The sequence below is a fragment of the Pipistrellus hanaki genome (genome assembly GCF_964339955.1).
Source record: "Pipistrellus hanaki genome assembly, chromosome: 11".
Lineage (NCBI taxonomy): Eukaryota > Metazoa > Chordata > Mammalia > Chiroptera > Vespertilionidae > Pipistrellus > Pipistrellus hanaki.
The window spans coordinates 42,661,056-42,682,165 of record NC_140513.1 but is presented as its reverse complement, the minus strand read 5'-3'; the positions used below and the strand labels follow the sequence as shown (position 1 = coordinate 42,682,165).

Here is a 21,110-nt window from a genome sequence, read left to right as displayed (position 1 = left end):
GAGTTTCCATTTCACTCTAAATCCATCTGTGGCAGAGAGCCTTGGCCTTTTCTAGTAACTGAGGGTGGTTCCCATCCTTGTAGACGCTGCCCTCAGACTTCTGGGAAATGCCCCGTAGGGATCTCTTTATTGCCGAGCAGCAGCGATTCTGACCCATGTCCCTCCCAACTTCTTTGTCCTGGGCAGCTGAAGGGGCCAATATGCAAATGGGAACATCCACTTTGACTCGCTAATGTTCCCCACAGCTGCCCTTTCTTTTCTTCCCGGAGCCGCCCTGGCTCTACAAAATGAATGGCATCTTTCAAACAAATAGTGCCTGGAAGATCAAAAGGCTCCTCCATCCTTAAAATTGTACTCCTTGCCCAAAGTTCTCCAGAGGCAAAGTGAAAGAGCCCTTCATGCCTCTTACCAGAAGCCCCCACCCCACCACCACCACCACCACCACCACCACCACCCCCCTCGCGTGGAGAGCTGAGGAAGAAAAGAAGCTGTGCTGTCTGTGCTGCCTCTCTCTCGTTTTGGTTTCCTCAGCGAGCCCTGCCATAGCTCGAATGCCTGTGTGCCCCCATATTCGTATATTGTATTGAAACTGAATCCCAATGCGATGGCCTTTGGAGGTGGCCTTTGAGAGGAGATCAGCTCATGAGGGTACCTTAGTGTCCTGATAGAAGAGACGCCAGAGAGCTCCCTGGCCCCTTCCACCACGTGAGGATCTCGCTCGGACACTGGCAGTCTACAGCTGGAAGAGCGTTCTCACCAGAACCAACGATGCTGAGACCTTGATCTCAGACGTCCAGCCTCCAGACTGGGAGAAATAAATTTCTGTCATTTTTGTCACCCCATCTGTGGTTTTCCATCTGTACTATGAGTGAATGGACTCCGACAGCACCTTTAGTGGCTATATCTGTCCTTCTGGAGGCTGAGGGGAGGGGAGGGATCAGCAATTTAATGTCTTTTCCTTTTTTAAGGTGTGTGGGGCTTTAAAAAAAAAAAACTTCATGTATCACATGGAAACACACCCTTTTCCTTTATGTACAGACATTTATTTAATCATTCACTGTAAGAGTAACGTATGAAGAAAACATCATCTGGCAGTCATTGTGACAGAATTCACCACCCACGGGAATAAATGATGCTGATGTCTGGGTTTGCCTGAATGCTTGGATTTTCTAAATCCCATAAATGCATCTCCAACCCGAGACCCTGATACTGGGTTTGTCAGATATGGTCCCTGTGCTGGAATTATAGAGTTGTGACAATAGTGTATTTAATGTAATAATATAATGTAAAGGCTATAGTGTCTTTCATGTAATGTATTTTTAAATAGTAAACACAGTAGAGCTGATACATCCAATTTATTTTTGAAGGCTGTTTATCTATTGGGTGGATGCTGGTATAATACACAACTTTGTTGAGACTTTTCTTTTACATTTTCCTTTGGAGACAATTGGTGAGCCACACAAGAAGACTAGCTGTAAAAATCTTGCTTTTTAAGAACAACAACAAAAAAATATATGCTTTTCAACTTGCTTCATAGACAATATGATGGTTACCAGAGGGAAAGGAATTAAGGGGGAGTGGTAGGTGAAGGTGGCTAAATGATGATGGAACGTGATTTGACTTGGGGTGGTGAACACAAATACAATACACAGATGATGTGTTATAGAATTGCACACTGAAACATATACTTTTATTAACCAATGTCACCCCGATAAACTCAATTTAAAAAAAAAGGCTATTTGTGGAATAAATGAATTTACTATAGGCTTTGAAAACCCAAACAACTGAGATGCTCAGGACATGGAGAACTCACAAATTGTTGACATAAGCCACTGCTGGCATTCTCTGAGAGCTCACAGGGAATTGGAGGAGGTCAGAAGACTAGAACTTGGTAAACATTATCCAGGATCTTTTTTTCCCCAGTATGTCTGAAAATTTTACTTTATTTTATGTTTTGCTGAGAACATTTAAGTTTTCTCTTAGCAAACTTCCATTATAAGGCAGTGTTATCAACTGTAGTTGCCATGTTATGTATTAAAACCTTACACCTTCTTCATCTTATAACTGAACATTTGTACCCCTTTGCCTCTAAACAGATGTCTTCCTATTTCCCTCAAGCCCCAGCTCTTGGCAACCACTTTTCTACTCTGTTTATATGAGTTTAGCATTTAAAAAATCCACATATAAGTGAGACTATACTGTATTTGTCTTTCTTTTTCTGGTTTATGTCACTTAACATAATACCCTCCATGTCCATCCATGCTGTCTCAATAGTAGGTTTTTCTTTTTGTGGCTGATTAATATTCCTTGGGGGAGAAATTTGTGTGTGTGTGTGTGTGTGTGTGTGTGTGTGTGACATCTCCTTTATGCATTCATCCATTTGACAGATTGACAGGCACTTGGGTTGTATCATGTCTTGGTGATTGTAAATAATGCTGCAATCAACATGGGAGTGCAGATATCTCTTTGAGATAGTGATTTCATTTCCTTTGGATATATACCCAGAAGTGGGACTGGGTAATTTTTTAAAAATTTTTTTGAGGAGCTACCATACTGATTTCCATAGTGGCCGTATCAATTTAAATTCCCAATATTAAAAAGGCTATTGCACAAGGTTTCATTTTCTCCACATTCTTGCCAATGCTTGTTATCTCTTGTCTTTCTTATGAGAGCCATTCCAGTAAGTGTAAGGTGCTATCTCAATGTAGCTTTGATTTGGATGCATTTCCCTGATCTGTCCACAAGGGCACACTGGCTGAGGAAGGGCTTATAAGGGCTTATACAGTGAGCATGTATAAGGTAGTGAAACACACAGACTGTTCAGGATGCATTGTGTCTAATCTGGATGCATATTTACACCAAGAATACCTTCCTTTATCCCTTCCAGAGTTTCTTTAGAGTAGACGGCATTCCCTTGAGCAGAATGGGCTGTGTTAGGTATGCTTATATACTTATTCTCCAAAAAGAGATTTTCATCTGCCTCCCTCCCCCACATGGGATATTCCCAGGGCTTCAAAGGGTGCCTCACCAATTAAAAATAGGTTCTCCAAATTACTTAGACATTTCCCCAAATTTACATTCTGGGCCTATTTATTGGGTGGCTGCTATGTTAGTACCATGTTTTGAATAGGTATATAAGGCTGGAACCCCTGAATCAATCAGTATCTCTCTCTCTCTCTCTCTCTCTCATCACTCCCACAACCCAAAAGAGCATACTACATACTACAGTTTTAACAATAACTACTAGCTTGTGTAATAAGATTTGTATTCTTGTGTTGGTTTTATAATTATTTTAAAGCCATTATTTTCATTCTCTCCTTTATTTATAAGGGTGCAAGTGCAAAAGATAAAGAAGTGACAAAATTTTTTAAACAAAGTTTTAGCCAATGAAGCATGCCCTAAAAAAGGAGTTTGATTCAGAGAGAGATGGGCAGCTTTAAAAAAATTGATCAATTCAGTCAAATATAAAATACAATGGTAAGCTGGGAGAGTGAGATGGGATCAGGGGTTCTCATCCCTAGCCACACATGGAAACTAATGCCGAGGCTTTTGAGAAAATAGAGATGCCTCGTGTCTATCCACACAACATTGAATTAGCAGATGTAGGATGCGGGGTCAGCATCCAGATTTAAAAAAATTATTCCCAGGTGATTCTGATCTATAGCTAAGTATTGAGGGCCACTGTTTTACAGCAACTAAGTTCTGCCTATGGGTGTTCCAGAACACAGCAATAAGGAAATGCTGGTTGAACTGAATCTTGGGGGATGGATAGGAGTTTGATGTCAAAAGAAGAAATGGGATTTCAAGTCAAGAACCAGGCCAGGAGCAGGTTGATATGGGGATTTGTAAGCCTGGAGGATGTGCGTGTAAAAGGAGAGAGGGCATAGGTACCCACTCAGGGGGCCAAGATAATGTGAGGGCTGGAGCTTGTGAGAGAGGACTGGACACTCAGGACTATATAGGCTGTAAGGGGAAGATCTGGTCACAACGCCAGGTGGAGACGGAAGAGGCCACAGGCAGTGAAGACCACAGGACAGGGTTAGAGAGTCATTTTAAGGCAGAAGTCACCAAATTTGACAACTGTATATGCTGTGTTAGTAATATCATTTCCAAGATACGTTTGAGTCTTCACTTATATATTTTCCCCTCAAATAATAGAAGGCATTATCTTATATTCACATTTCCCCTGCTATTTTGCCTTTTCTCTGTGTAGAGAATGCTGTAAAAAACACACACAACAAACATGCCCTGTCACCATCTCACAGAATGAGATTTACATATATATATTCATTTACATACACATACATTTTGTATTTACATATACATTTTTTTTCTGTATCATCAACAGTCACCTTCCCCAGAGCACATTCTGAAATAAGCCTGGAAGCTGTGCGAGCGAGAGAACCCAATGAGCCCCATCCGTGTGCTGTTACGCTCTCTCACTTGACATTTGTGAATGCAAATAAGTCTGACAAGTGTAAATAAGGGTGTCACACCTCCGAGTGGTACCCATTTCCACCGTGCCAATCCTCATGCGTGTGCTCAGCAATGAACGTGCCATTAGAATCTTCCAATGTTTTCTGAACTGGAATTTTGTAAAGTGCAATGGCGAGTTATGTGATTTCCAAGGCATAGACACTGTATTTGCTTCTTTCTCCTTGCAGAATTCAGCGCATTTTCAAATACCTTGAAAAGGTGCCGGAATGAGAAAAAGAAGTACTCAGTGTTTAACCAGCGGACCGAAGAGGCCTCTGCCACACAATACTTCCAGGTCAGGGAAGTTGCCCCAAGTGGAACTGACTTGTTTCAACGTGTCGCACGCCTGTGAATACACCTGAACAGGGTGGTGGGTGGAGAGGAGACTATGGATACTGGCCTGCAGTGGTTCTGAGAGCATGGTCCCCTGAGCAGCAACTGTAGCATCACCTGGATTGGAATCTGCACTCGGTCAATTTACCAAGTTGTCAGGACTTGGACAATTTTCTGAGCGTCAGTTTCCTTAGCCAAGGAACAGAATCCATCAGATGATTGTGATGATTGGATTTGATAGTAGGATGTATGTGAAGCCCTTAGAATGGTGCTTGGGAATAGAAAACTACCAGAAGATGGCAGGTATAATGTGTCTGTCAAAGCCTCAGCTACCCTGTGTGTTACCCTAGGCCTGTCTTGACCAGGCGGCTTGTGAGAACCAGATGCTCATGCAGGTGCTGCCTCGCGGGTTGTTTATGCTCCCTCTCACTCTCTTTTCCTTGCAGTTTTATGGCTGCATTTCCCAGCAGCAGAACATGATGCAAGATTTTGTGAGGACAGCCACTTACCACAGAGCCATCCTCCAGAACCACGTGGACTTCAAAGACAAGGTAATGCCGGCTGCAGGCCATTCATCTCTTATCAGTGGTTATCCCAGTAACCACATTCACAAGTCTTGTCAAAAACTAGAGTCAAAACTAAGCTTTGCAGAATTATCATATGACCCCAAAATTCCACTCCTAACTATATAACCCCCCAAATTGAAAGCAGATATTTAATCAACTGTATGTACATGAATCTTCAGCAACACTACTCACAATAGCCCAAAAGTGAAAACAGTCCAAATGCTTATCAACTTATGAGTAGATAAACAAAATGTGGTATAACCATACAATAGAGTATTATGAATATTACTTATAGCTGTTATCCATAAAAAGGAATGTAATGCTGATACATGTGTCAACATGGATGAGCCATGAAAACATGCTAAGTGAAAGAAGCCAATGACAAAAGCTCATATGATTCCATTTATAGGAAATACTCAGATTTAGCAAATCATATAGAGAAAGCAGACTGGTGGTTCCAGAGGCTTGGGGATGAAGAAATTTTGGGGTGGCTGCTAAGTGGGTACAGGGTTGCCTTATAAGGTGACGAAAATGTCTACAAACTTGATAGAGGTGACGGTTGCACAACATAATGAAGGTACCAAATACCACTGAACTGAACCCTTTAAAATGATTCATGGCTAATTTTACGTTGTGTGCATTTTACCTCAATAAAGAAATTAAGCTTTGAGTGTGGAAACTCAGGAGGCTATAGGCACTGTTCTCGTGCACAGAATAGGTTAGGAGCCTAATTGCTACCTAAGGACTAGCTCTTACTGTGTCGATTTACTTCCATTTTTTTTCATAGGCTCCACAAGTGCCTGCATTTATTTCCTTCACAAAATGGATCTGCATGATGACTGATTGTGAGCACATAATTGTTCTCCTACCTGTGTTTGAACACAAACAAAGTGTTCAAAATACGGTACAGTTCATCTCAAAGATGAGTACTGCTCAGTGGAATCAGCGGTCATAAGACCTAGTTTCATATTTTCCCCATGTGTGATCTTAAGCAAAACACTAATTTCTCAGAGCTTCACAATCTCTTCCACTACCGTAGTAATTGCAGATCTGTGGCCTCTGAGATTGCAGTGTTAATTCCCCAAGAAGGAGGTGGTGGTACATGGAAATAATGATCCAAATGACTCATGCTTCCCTGTGTTCTCATCCACTTACAAAGTAATGTAGCTGCTGCTTTCTTCAAGAAATGGTCTAATTTTCTTACCCCCCTATCTCTATGCTGTCCTTGTGATGCACTTTGTTCAAAAGAATGACAGAGGTGACATTGAACGAGTGTAAGATCCTAGGGCTTAGAGAGCTTTGTGACTTCTGGTCTCACCTTCTTAGAACCCGGAGACCACCATACGGGGAGGAAGCCCAGCTTAGCCAAATGAAGGTGGAGAGGTCACATGGAGGAGAGCTGAGGCACCAATTGCCAGACCTAAGGGACCTTCCGGTCTAACCATACCTCCAGCTAAATGCAGAAACAGGAGTAAGTCCAAGCAAAACCAGCAGAGAAACTGTCCCGCCCTCCCATAAAATTGGGAGAAGTAACCAATTGCTTCCAGTCTAAGCCACTGCATTGTGATGTGGCTTGTTATGCAGCAAAAGCAAATTAAAGCAGAGAGATGAAGAGTGAAAAGGTTGTGATAAATAGGCCTCCAGTTAGAAGTTGATTTGCCCGTGTGGCTTTCTTTCCTCTGCAGCTCCACTCTGATATCAAGCCCATCAAGCATTTTTTGTTGTTGTTCTCATCTTTTTCAGTTCCAAGTTTCTGTTTGGCTCTTCTTTGTGCCATTTGGTTTTTGACTGAGACTTTCTGTTTTTCCCATTGATTTCAGCAGTGTTCATGATTACTAGTTGGAGCTTTCTAAATAAAGGCTGCTTGAAAGCTTTTGTCAGATAATTCTAACGTCTGTGTCACTGCTGTGTTAGCATCGGTTAATTATCTTTTCCCAAGGAATTGAGATTTTCCTGATTCTTAACATGCCAGGAAATTTTGGACTGTATTATGTACATTTTCCATATTATGTTCCGAGACTCTAGGACTTCTTCAAAGCCTATGGATAATGTATTTTTGTTTTTTGTATTCAGTCAACCTGGTTAAGTTCAGGCCATGAGTTCCATGCCACTAGTTGCTCTTCTGAGGGCTCTGGTTCCTATGTCAGTTCAGTATTCAAAGCCCTAGCAATATGGTTTGCATCTGTCCCATGTTCACATCACCCCGTGGACAGTATGGCACCCAAGTGGAGTTCTCAGTTTTAGTTTGCTAATTAAGATAAAGTCCATGCATGCACAGGTTGAGGATAAAGCAAGGAATTTATATATAAAACAACAAAAACAAAACAACCCCACTGGTGGTTCTTTTAGTTGGAGTGTTGACCCATGCACCAAAAGGTTATGGGTTCAATTCCTGATCAGAGCACATACTTAGGTTGTGCCTTCCATTTCCGGTCAATTGTGTATGGGAAGCAATTGATTGATGTTTCTCTCTCCTGTCCTCTGTCTCTAAAATTAGTAAACATATCCTTGGGTGAGAATATTTAAAAAAGACACCTTTATAGGGTTGCTTTGCCAAGTTCCTTCCTCTTCATGATCTTCCTGCTAATTTTTGGTCTCCTGGGAACACTTTTCAGTCTCTGGGCCAAAAAGCGCCCTCTGCTATACACATCTATGACTTTGCCTACTTACATATTGGCCAAACAGAGAAAGAGAGGGCAAAGAGACGAAAAACCCAATGGGGGTTGGTTCCAGCTTTGGGAAATGGAGGCACCATTGCCTGCAGAGGAAGGTTCCCCTCTCAACAGTTTCAGCTGAGGGCTGCAGCATAGAAGAAGGGAGGAAAGGGAAGGGAAAGAGGGAAAAGGATAGGGAAGAGGAAAAGAAAAGAGGAAGGAAGACCAGAGGGTCTGCACACTGTCTCTGAGCATTAGGACTTCCCTTTAGAGTGTTGGAGCCAGAACTGGAAGGCATCTCTGGGAGCTCTCTTGTCTGCACACCGGTGCCCATTTTTGGTGTTTTAACCATGCGTTGAGGGTCAGGGGATATGGTTTGGTGGTATTTCAAGTTCTGGTCTTTTCCCCCAATCTACTGCTACTGTTTACTTTCAGGCCTCGAGTAACTGCTCCTTGCATTCTGTCCAGGTTTTACAGCTCTACTCAGTGGGAGAGACTTGGGGAAGTGGCTTTCTCCAGCTTATCCATGGTGGGACATGTTCTAAATGCCAAATCTAGGTACTTAGATTAGGGTGAGGGTAAGAGACAGAGGAAAGACCAGAAATGGCCATGCTTGGCCAAGGTGTCTCATATGTCTTGTCATATGTCTCAAGGTGCCAGGACCCTTGCTTTGCCAGTGGCACATGCCTCGTTAACCGTTATGAAGCTAACTTTCCTAATGAGGAAGATCTGGTTATGGTAGCTGGGTAGGCTGAGGGGAGAGGAGAAAAGTTATTTCTTTTGACACCTTATCTGATATTCAATATTGTGGGTAAGCAGTCAATTTGACATAAGGTAGATTTCTTGCCAAGTTAAAAATAAAAATGCAATTCTCAACTATTGATCCATGGATTGAAGATTTTTTTTTGCGGGGGGGTGGGGGGAAGGTAGATGGGGTAATTCTTTTTATTTAGGGGAAATCATCTCCCTTTGAATTTGTTTAATTGGAATCTATAATCTGTTTTCTATTATCTATGTATTTTCTATATTACCTAAAATCTGATTTTAATTTTGGTTACAGCTTCTAAAGACCACTCCCCAAACTACTAATCATACTAATACTTCACATTAGATGACTCTCAGAATTTCACATGGGTTATGTCACTTGACCACTCTATTTGTGTATCTTTTCATCTATAAAAATGAAGATAGTGGAACAGTTCTCTAAGGTCACTTCCAGCTGTAACTTCATTTGATTCTACAGAATACCCTTTTCCCTGCCAGCCTGAGTTGGGTTTATCTGCCAGTGAAATAAAATAAGCACCCATCTGGTGGGGCTTATAAAGGTGATAATTAATCACATGGTTGATAATTAATTATATCCCTTTCCCCCTCTGAGTTCTGAACTGATTTAGAGGTAGACACAGATGTCAGGTAGGAATCATAATACCAGTGTTATTGTTAGAAATGCTGTTTGGAGTACAGGACTTGGATGCATGTCCAAATAGAGATTCCTACATTGTTTTTCCTCCAAGCAACTTTTCTGCCCACTAACCAACTGGTCTCCCCAGAGGAATCCAGAGCCTGCCCAGCAAGCCTCTCCACGGGGGACTTGAGCACATGCTTGAATAGGGGGTTGGCAGGTTGGCCCCTTCCAAGCATCGGGGCCAGGCATGCTCAACCCTATGTCCCAGTCCGATGGGTCGCTTCTCTTAGGAGGAAAGAAAGAAGAGGAGTGACCATTTCTATTTCTCCTACTGCCCACTCCTGGGACTCAATATCGCCTCCCCTCTGAAAACTGGAAGAGCAAAGTGTCCTGGTTTTAGTGTCCCAGGAGCCCCCTCGGTCCCAGACTCACTAGGATGACTGGTCACCCTAATTCCAAACCTACCACAAATCCAGATCCTTTCAAACCCTTTTTGCCTGCTTTATCATGCGGAAGACCATTTTTAATAACGTGTGTGTCCACGGAGGGTGCTACCTTTTCATTAAGCCCTTGTGTTCTTTCCCACTGAAACGGATTACCTACAAGGACATGGTTAATACCGATGGCTATTATTTATTGAGGAACTCAGTATATGTGAGCACCATGCCCAGACCTTTCCATACATTGTTTCTGTCTTAGACAACTCAGGCTGATATAACAAAAATGCCATGGGCCGGTGGCTTACACAACAAACATTTATTTCTCACAGTCCAAGATCAACGTGTCTATAGAGCTGGTGTCTGGTGAGGGTTTATTTCCTGGCTTCTAGACAGCAGCCTTCTCACTGTTTGTTCACATGGCTAAAGGGAGCGTGGAGGTAAGCTCTCTCCTGTCTCTTTTTATAAAGTGCACTAATCCCATCCTGAGGGCTCCATCCGTGTGACCTAATCACCTCCCCGAGGCCACATCATCAAATACCATCACCTTGGGGGTTAGAATTTTGGAGGGCCCAGAAGTTCAGTCTACAGCAGTGTCCTTTGATCTTCATCATAATCTCATTATTAATATTTTTTGCCACTTTAGAGATGAGAGAACTGAGGTCTGGGAATGTAGATAATTCACCTGACTTAATACAGCGAGGAAATGAAAAGGCCAGAGCTTGAACTCGGTTGGTCTAACTTTCGAGCCCACACACATAACCTCTGACAGGTACAGCCTGTGGGAAAGCTAGCGGGAATTTCCAAGGGAGACTTTTGTTTCTCTGAGTTTAAGGAAAACACTGTGGCTTGTTTTCTTTTCTTTTTTTGGGGGGGGGGGGGGGAGACACTTTTATTTTATTTTTTATATTTTATTGATTTTTTTACAGAGAGGAAGAGAGAGGGATAGAGTTAGAAACATCGATGAGAGAGAATCATCGACCAGCTGCCTCCTGCACACTGCCCACTGGGGATGTGTCCGCAACCAAGGCAAATGCCCTTGACCGGAACAGAACCCGGGACCCTTAAGTCTGCAGGCCGACGCTCTACCCACTGAGCCAAACTGGCTTCGGCAACACTGTGGTTTCCTAAGCATCTTTATGTGTGCCAAAGGCAGCATTGCACAGCGGTTATGTCCGTCAGTCTGGAGCCGGAATGCTGAGTTGAAACTCCAGCGTGGCCGCTCACCATGCCCCTGCCATAGACCTTTATCCTGTTTGTCTGGCGATCTTACACAGGTTATCTCCCATCTCTGGGCTGCCCTTTCCTTATCACAAGAGCTAATAGGTACCTTGTAGGATCCTTGCAAGGTCAAGATAACACTGTAGAGGAAGTGCTCGGTACGTGGCTCACGTAGGAACTCAGTACATAGTAGCGATTGATGGTTTGGGCATGGTGTCGTAGTTTCCACCTCCTCTGTGACTTTAAAAGTTCAGATTTTGAATTTTCATTCTGCCTCGGCCATGCAGTTTTAATGAAAAGCCTTTCTTGGCCAGAGCACTGCTGGCGGAGAACGCCATTTGGAACCCATTCAGGAAACTGACCCGGCTGGAACCCGCCCCATTCTTCTCCTCCGAGTTTCTGTTAATTGCCATCTGGCTATTTTTAGTTTCTTCCAGCCTGTGCTGGGTGCGAGCAGGGAAAGTCCATCCTGCATCGGGTGTGGGGCTGTGCGAGCGGTAGGGTTTTAATTTGGAAATGTTTTGACACTTCATTTGTCAGGGCACCAGTTGCTGGAAACTTGTGAAAATAAGCAGGAGCCGGGAGCTTTTTTATTTTTTAATCAGCGTTTTTCAGAGGGGAGAGAATCCCCAGTCGCAACAGCTGCTTGGTGCATTCAGATGTGAGGTTGGCTCAGGGAGGAGGGGATTTGAAGGCTTCAAAGAAAACACAAACAACAACAAACATGCAAAGCAACCTGTTCGGAGAGTCGGCTGGCATTCAGATGTGCAGAGGCTTAAGGCTCTTCTGCCCTGAGCTTTCCTGGGGCTTATCGGCAGTCTGCTCCGAGGCTCCTGAGTTCCTCCCTAATCCTGCTGTGCAGTTCTCCTCCCGTGCGAAAGCACCACACACCTTTGGTTAACCTGGTGCACGAAGGGGGCCTGACCTTAACCATCAGTGGGAATGAAGGCTGCAGCACAGTAGTCTGTCTGCACGTCATGAAGTAGCTCATGCTCCCTTACATTTTTATAAACCTCGTTAATGAGGTATGGATCACATTCAAAAAGCCATGCATATTTAATGTATACAACTTGATGAGTTTGGAGATAAGCATACATTCGTGGAATCATCACCACAATCCATGCTGTTACCATATCGATCACTTCCAAAAGATTCATTCTGCCGTTATAAGGACTTCACATACGATCTACTCTCTTAGGAGGTTAATTTTGTGTTGCCTGGGCTGGCTGGGGGGGTCTTGATGTAATTAAAACGAGAAGAACACTTGGAAGATGGGGTGGTTTCATATGACCTCTTTGTAGATATCCTGTGATATAGGGCACACTGTCAAACCCAGTACAGAATCCAAGGTTCGTGTGAGGTTCTGTATCATAAGGACTCCCTCCCACCCAGGATTAATTCTCTGTAATAGAGGTTGAAGAGAGAGGTAAAACATGGACTTCAGTCTTAGCTGTTCTCTTTGGCTGCTCAGCCCTGAGAAGGACTCTGCATGGATTTCCCGATTGTGGATGGGAAGGAGATGGCACGTCTGTGCCAGGGTTCTCCTGAATTTAAATAGAATCTGCTCCTGACAGGGGACTAGAAGACGCCAGAGTCAGCCGAGGAGAGTGCTTTCATCTGGTGTGAAAGCAAAGTGCTGCTTTCAAGGACAGCCAAGAAGACTGAATACACAGTGGTCACGGGGTACTTTTAGGGCATTTGAGGCTTTAAAGAAACAGATGATGATTTGTGACCTCAATCTTTCTGAGATTATTTTTACATTGGGATTAGAATCCCACACACCGTGGCTGGAAGAACTCAGTGAGCTGCCATGTGCACAGTCTCAGCACGGCATCCGAATGCTGTGGGCATAGCTAGGGAATCTGAGTCAGAAACCATTGGCACTGCAGGGCTGTGGCTGACTTAGGCTTGTGAGGGTAAACTAGGTTATGCTGCTGTAACAGTCAACTCTCAGACCTCAGTGGTTTAAACCAACATACTTATATGTCCATGTCCGTTATGGGTTAGCAAAAGGTTGTGCTCTCTTATTCTCGCTCTCAGACCCAGGCTGAAGGATCAGCTTCCTTGTGACACATACTAGTTCCTGCCACAGAGAGAAGGGGAGGGGCAAATCACACCCCTGGTTCTCAAATCTTCCTCCTGAAAATGGCCCCTGTCACTAATGACCACCTCACGCAGGCTGAAGCTGGACATGTGACCACTGCTAATTTCCAAAGGGCAGGGGAGGGCAATTCTGCGAGGAGCCCATAAGGAGCACGAGAAGTATTTGGTTAATGGCACTAATAACCATCATAACAGATGGCACTTCTGCAGAATCATTAAAGAAGGGACAGATTGCTAAGGTGATATTCTCAGCACATCATCTGTGCATGGGAGGAAGCTAGGAAAACAAGAGGGGGTTTGGAGGATTGATATTGCACTGGTATGGGCATTGGTTGACTTACTAGTAACTTCTGCCTGGTGGATTGCCTACCCACTGAATGCAAGGCGTCGTAGAACGTTCCTGGGGTTGAATTTCTAAACCTTTCCCATTGCCTCTAACATCGTGAAGGGCTAATGGGGAGTGACTACCGACTTTGCAAAGGCTTACATAGAAGGCTCTATGCAACAGTGTAACTTCTAAAGTAATGCTTTTGCTTTAAAACCTGCTTTCCAGGAGAAGAAGGTAAGTAGGAAAAAAAAGAGGATAAAGTTAGTAAGAACAGTTAAATTGGACAAAACAATCAAAGAATAAGCAGTTCAAAGTACTGTACTACAGCCTAGTCTTTTCTGGCCACGGACCAGGAAGTGGGCTCCGATGAGCTCAGAGCTGTACCTGAACCCTCTTTTCATGTACTTTCCTAAATCTGTGCTGTTGACACCGTCACTCAGCTTCAGAGTGGTGGCTTAGGTTTAGAATTTATAAGTTCCAGAAACCCAGAAAAGACAGAATCACAGAAAGCTGTCAATAAACATGGTGGGTTTCATATAACTAGCACCACTGCTAGGTTCCCTGAACCACAGATCAGGAGGCTCAGGCTTACATGCTGGTCCTTGATTAGGGAGGGCAGCCTTGGGAAAGCAGGAGTCAGGGAAAGAGGAGCCAGGCAGGGAAGGAGGGAAGAGTAAGTATAAGCAAGTCTGTCCCTGAGCTGGCCACATTTATGAGGAACTGATTGTCCTAGGTCACAGGATATCTACAAAGAGGCCATGTGAAACCACTGCATCTTCCAATAGTTCATCCATGGGGAGAAAAAAAGAATGATTTGTCCATTGGCTGCCATCTTCCATTTGTCAAAAGTTAATGTCCCCACCCTGCTGGCGTGGCCCAGTGGTTGAGCATAAACATATGAACCAAGTGATCACAGTTCAATTCCCCTTCAGAGCACAAGTCAGAGTTGTGGGCTCGATCCCTAGTGTGGGGCATGGATTCTCTCTCATCACTGATGTTTCTCTCTCTCCCCTTCTCCTTTCCTCTCTGAAATCAATAGGTAGGTAAGTAGATAGATAGATAGATAGATAGATAGATAGAGATAGAGATATATAGATATCTATATATCTCTATCTCTATATCTATATATTCTATCTAATAAAAGAGTAATATGCAAATTAACTCTGCAATAAAAATGGCAGCACTCATAGCCACATGATGGCAGCACCCAGTCCTCTCAGGCCCGCCTGAGTCCCAGGCAGCATAAGCGGCCTGGTGAGATGCTGCCCAGAGGCCCTCCTGACCCTTTATACAAAGCAAATTCACTCCCTACAGAGTGATTCCCCCCACACACACACCTGCAGCCTGGGGTCTCACCCTGGGAGGCGGCTGCACTCCCACAGAGTGATCCCCTCCCAGCGGCAGCCTGGGCTGTCAGGGGAGGGCAGGTGGGGATAATCAGGCCGACAGGGGAGCAGTTAGGCCTAGATCAGGCTGTCAGGGGAGTGATTAGGGGGTTATCAGGCTGGCAGGCAGAAGCGGTTAGGGGTAATCAGGCAGGCAGGCTAGCAGTTGGGAGCCAGCAGTCCCGGATTGTGAAAGGAATGTCCGACTGCCTGGCAGTTGGATATCCCCCGAGGAGTACCAGATTGGAGAGGGTGCAGGTTGGGCTGAGGAACACACCCCTCCCAGTGCACGAATTTCTGCACTGGGCCTCTAGTGTGTGTGTGTGTGTGTGTGTGTGTGTGTGTGTGTATGTATTTTTTACTTTATTTATTTAAAGTCAATGTTCCCAAAGGGTACTTCCTTTCCCCACAAGGTTGCACATGCATGAGTGCCAAGAGGGTACTGTGGTGCCTGTCTCCTCCTCACAGTGCCAAGGAACCCTGTGGTGGGAGGCAAGGGATGGCAGGCGTGTGGCATGAGGAAGGTGAGCACTGCTCGGCAGTGCCACGAGGCCCTAGAAGCCCCTGCAGCAGATCCTTGGGCAGCAAAGGCTGCAGTGGCCGCGGTGGCAGCAGCGAAACTCAGCTCCAGTTTTAAAGATCAACGCAAGCCAATTCCAGAGCCACTCTGGCTGAGAGCAAGGCACGCGTTCCATTCTGGCAGCGTACCAAATGGAATACGCGACAGTAGTTTCCCCTTATCCGTGGTTTCACTTTCTGTGGATATTACCCACAGTCACCACGGTTCAAACACATTACATGGAAATTTCCAGAAATAGACAGTTTGTGTGTTCTGAATCGCACTCTGTTCTGAATAGCGTGATAAAATCTCACACCATGCTGCTCTGTCCCCGTGTCAGAGGGATGTGGATCATCCCTTTGTCCAGCCTATCTAGGCGGTCTGTGTTCCCCACCTGCCAGTCACTTGTAGCATCGCGGTGATCAGGCTGATGGTCATGGTATCACAGTGTTTGTGTGCAAATGATCCTAATGTTACTCAGTAATGACCCCAAACTAATTCCATATTTTATCGCAGTATATTGTTATAACTGTTTTTGATCATTAGTTCTTATTCTTAATCTGTTACTTGGCCTAAACAGTATTTCCCAAACTTGTGACATATGTGTACCCCTTCTATAATTTTCATAATGCTGAGTTCCCCTCATACTCATGAGAATGTAAAATTACGCGCAGCTAAGCATGGTGCAGTGCATATCTCCACCAAACTCCGGTGCAATGCGTACCCCCACCAAACTCTTCCCATACCCCTGGGGGTACGCGTACTACACTTTGGGAAACACTGGCCTAATACATAAACTTAATTTTATCATAGGTGTGTATGTATAGAAAAAAACATCTAAGGTTCAGTATTATTTGAGGTATCCACTAGGTGTCTTAGAATGTACTCCCTGAAGGTGAGGGTGGACTTTTGTGTTATACACATCACCCAAGTCAGGAACCTGGAGGGGATTAATCTAGACTTTTATTTTCCTCTTCAGTCTCCAAATTCTTTAGTGTCATCTAACTCAGCAGTTCTGAAACTCTTCCATTCCCCTTTGTTCCACGCTAATTTTAGTTCTCACTTTTTTTTTTTTTTATCTTTCCTGGAATATTGCAAATGTTTTCCAATTAGTTGCTCTACTTGTACCAGTTATCTTTGGCTTAAGTAGGAGAAAATCCCCACTCACATTTGCTGACACGGTTGGAGGTAGTGCGACCAGGAGGTGTGTAGTCCAATTCCTCTGAGCACCACATCCAAACTCCACCACACTCAGGAGAGGAGGCATCTTCTCTGCTACCTGCAACAGAGGGAGGAAGCCTGCCATGAGCCACCAGCAGACTTCCCTCGGTCTCATTAACAACATTGTTTCACACACCTGAGCCTGAAGACATCGCTAGCAAGAAGAACCAAACCATCTATGTTTGCCCTCCAGTGGTTCTCAACCTTTCTAATGCCGCAACCCTTTAATACAGTTCCTCATGTTGTGGTGACCCCCAACCATAAAATCATTTTTGTTGCTACTTCTTAACTATAATTTTGCTACTGTTAATGAATCGTTATGTAAATATATGTGTCTTCCGATGGTCTTAGGCTCTACAGCAGCAGTTCTCAACCTATGGGTTGCTAGCAGGTTTGCATTACAGTGTTGCGGCATTAGAAAGGTTGAGAACCACTACCTAGACCATTCAGAGCCCCTCCCAGGAACTGGGGGTGGTTAACCACATGGAGGAGAGGAAATGCTCAATAAAACTGAGGTTCTGGTCGAAACCGAAACCGGTTTGGCTCAGTGGATAGAGCGTCGGTCTGTGGACTGAAAGGTCCCAGGTTCGATTCCAGTCAAGGGCATGTACCTTGGTTGCGGGCACATCCCCGGTAGGGGGTGTGCAGGAGGCAGCTGATCGATGATTCTCTCCCATCGATGTTTCTAGCTCTCTATCACTCTCCCTTCCTCTTCGTAAAAAAAAAAAAAAAAAAAAAAAAAAAAATCAATAAAATATGTTTAAATAAATAAATAAATAAGTAAATAAATGAAAACTGAGGTTCTGGCCAGAAGGGGGAAGGGATTAGTGTTGGTTAGGAACCATCCTGTCTGCTCTGTTGCCTCTGATCTTGTGCCCTCAACCCGGGTCCCCAGAATGATGCTGTTGAAGTGCAACTGTGCAATCACTCCGCTGTGGAAAACGTTTTCATGATCTCTCTTTGCTTAAGGACCAAGTCTAAGTTCTGAGTCTTACATACAAGACCATCTATGAATAAGCATCTGCCAGTTTCTCCAGCTTTTGCTCTTGCCATGTTCATGTGTCAGTCATACTCCTGCTTCCACCTCTAAGACACACATCGTGCTCCTGGAGAAATTTACTGTCTTCTCACAGATCCTGGCTCTATTCACCTTAAGTGCCTTTTCTCAGGCGGATCTGTCTTCCTGGAGTTGCTGCCCTTCTCGTCGTCATTCAAATGGTACCACATTGACTCATTTTCCAATGTTCATTACACAGGCCACCTCAAATCTTTCCAGAACTCTTAGTAGAGTACACTCTTCCTCCTTCATACTTTGTGCCCTTTAAATATTTCTAACATTGTCACTGTCACACATTATTGTACTACTTGCTTTTTTTCTTTAATCCTCACCTGAGGTTATTTTTCCCATTGATTTTTAGAGACAGTGAAAGGGAGGGCAAAAGGGGGAGAGAGAAAAAAACATCCTTGTGAAAGAGACACATTGATTGGTTGCCCTCCGCTCCCCAATCTCTGGCATACAGTTCCACCAGGTACATGCCTTTGACCAAAAACTGAACCTGAAACCCTTCAGTGCATAAGCTGATGCTCTAACCACTAAGAAACAGCAGTCAGAGCTGTGCTACTTTCTTGCATATGTCTTTTCCCTTCCCAGGCAGGCATGATGTATTCATCTTTGCATTCCCAGCACCTAGCAGTGCTCAGTACAGTGAGTAACAAACAGGAGATACTTAATAGATATCTGGTAAATGACTGAGAGCCTAAGGGTTTGACTAAATAAGCTAGTCTCAGTCTATTGTCAGCATATGAAGGGGGTTAATCGAGATGAGATGAATTAAGAGTGATCAACATGCTTTATATTTTTTATAATACTAAAGGAAAATAGTTGGAGAACTGGTAAAAGGGTGGTTCAAAGATTAGTGATGGGTTTACTAGTACTGTCTTCCGCCAGAAAACCAGAATGAGACAGGGGTGCTTACATGCATGAATTCTGCATTATTGAAATACAGGCAGCCCTTTGGTTGAAAGCAAATTTCACTGCACCACAGATGTAGAGTTTTGTCTTATATGGAGCTGTCACTGCAGAAATGTTCAGTCCTAATTAAAGTGCTAATTATCTAAACAGGATTCAAATCTAAGCTGCAAAAGCCATAAAGGGATCTCTGCTGCGGCCCTGGAGACGATGTGGAATTTTCCTTCCCTGACAAAATCCCGAATAAGAGATGTAATGGGCGGCAAAAGGCTGTGTGCACTCTGTGCTCATTCTGTTACTGCCTAGAAGATGTTCAGTCCAATAGTTTGGATACTGAATGAGGTGGATGCAGTCCATGGAGATAGGCAGCCCCTGACCTGTAACAATGGTGATAAAAAAAAGTATATGGCACTGGCCAGGCTGGTGTGGCTCGGGGGTCACGATTTGATTCCTAGTCAGGGCACATGACTGGGTTGCGGGCTCAATCCCCAGTGCAGGGTGTGCAAAAGGCAGCCAGTCAATGATTCTCTCTCATCTTTGATGTTTCTGTCTTTCTCTCTCTCTTCCTTGATCTCAGAAATCAATACATACATATATTTAAAAAAAATACATGATACTGTACAAGAGCATTAGGTACATGTGTGGTTAAGTGGAGATATCTACAGGTGTAATAAAATAATGGCTGGCAGAAGCAGTGATGGCAGTGATGGCCGTAGAAGTGCCCGGGTGGGTGGGCCATGGAATTTAGGAGGGTAAGGCACACAAAAATGGTAGTTATGGTACTGCAATTCAGAGCTTCCATGGATATGGTCAAGAAAAATGAAGAAAAACAAAAAAATAATAATGGGCATAACTTGAGGAATTTATTGTGGGATAATCAGGACCTCAATATTGGAAGATAATTAGAAAAATGCTGGGGTGAAAAGAAAGTTAATGGAACCAATGTTACTATAGCCTCAACAGTACAAAGACTAGCTTAGAATTGAAGATGAGGGGAGCAGCTCGAGCATAAGGTTTGCATTAGATACATTTGGTTTTTTATTTCATTTTTGGAATTTAAGTATATGACTTGAACTCCATCTTATTCTCAGTCTCTTTACCTACCATATGAAGGAAATGATTGTATCCAGATTATACTAGTCGAGTTGTCATTACAAGTAAACAAGCCTACAAAGTACTAAACAGGCATAGCACATAGTAAGTATAAAACAAGTGGTACATATTTACTTATTTTCACTCTATTATTCAAGGGTAGTTTCGTTTCACACTTTCATAAGGACTTGGATGTTTCTTGTTAATTTTGAGCTAGTTAATCCAATGAAATAGCTTTGAACTCACTTGGAGCTTTTTGTAGCCCTGTCCAAACAGTCTGCAGGGTTTCTTTGCTCAGGAAACCACAAGAGCATGCAATTAAAATAATCTGTACAAGCAAAAAGATGATCCTAATATTTAAATATTTTTAGAGTTAACTTTAATTACAAATAAATTCGTAGAACTTTTGGCCACTATTCCATGGACCAACTGTTGACTTTCTCCTATTAGTCCTGGCAGGGATTTCACATCACTTTCTGGTGTTCCCACATATAAGCCCCACATTAATCGTGTCTACAGTTACTGCCTGCATAGCCAGGGGCAGCTGCAGATGAATTCTCTCTCTAGAGGAACGTTGTGCACAAGAGCTAACTGTATTATAATACCATGGTAAATGGCAATGTCAGAAGCAAGGATGCTTAAGATCCCTCGATTGGAATGGATGTGCTATGCTGGTAGAAGGTGCTTTTTCAAGGCAGTAACATATTTGCACTATATTCTCTAGTAGATCATGACTCTGTTCCCTATTTGTGGTACTTAGACACAGTATTATTTATTCGGTTTGTTCAACAGACCCCATGTTATATCAGAGAGTCAGTAGCAAGTGAGAAACAGATGGCCGTCTCTGCCTTAATGAAGCTCAGAATACAGGGGAGGGAGCACATGTTAATCAAATATCAGTCCTTGAAAGGAACCATGTGACTGTTGTGAGTGTCTTGAAGAAGGGTCTGAGGAGGTGGTGATAAGAAAGCACCAACAAGAGGGCTTTACTTAGCCTGGAAGAGGAGCAAAGATGAGAGAAGTCTTTCCTGATAGGACTTGTTTGGGGATCTGAAGGATGAGTTGTATACCAGCCAGGGTGCCTGCGGGAGAGAAATGGCATGCATGATAGGGTGGCTTAGAAGAGTTAAGTAATGGGACTCTTGACAAAGATGTGGGCAGAGGTAAGGGAACCAACAGGAATGGTGTAGCACCCTGGCACTAGCAAGAGTAGGTATCTATTACCACCACTAGGCTTAATGGGGCAAAAGGAAGAGGTGATTACTGGACACCTGAGAGAAGGGTGATCTCTGAAAGAGATGGAATCCCAACAAGAGCTGTGGCTCTTTGCGGGGCACAATCAATCTGTTGTTTCTTCCAGG

General features: G+C 43.7%; 1 protein-coding gene across 1 annotated transcript in view; it reads left to right on the top strand.

Moving 5' to 3' along the window:
- The window catches only part of LOC311630477 (histone-arginine methyltransferase CARM1-like), a 202,741-nt gene that overhangs the window by 96,298 nt on the left and 85,333 nt on the right, over positions 1-21,110 (top strand). The window contains exons 3-4 of the mRNA XM_084899523.1: positions 4,665-4,771; positions 5,256-5,360. Coding sequence (XP_084755649.1) covers positions 4,665-4,771; positions 5,256-5,360 — 212 coding nt within the window. The remainder of the gene's footprint in view (positions 1-4,664; positions 4,772-5,255; positions 5,361-21,110) is intronic.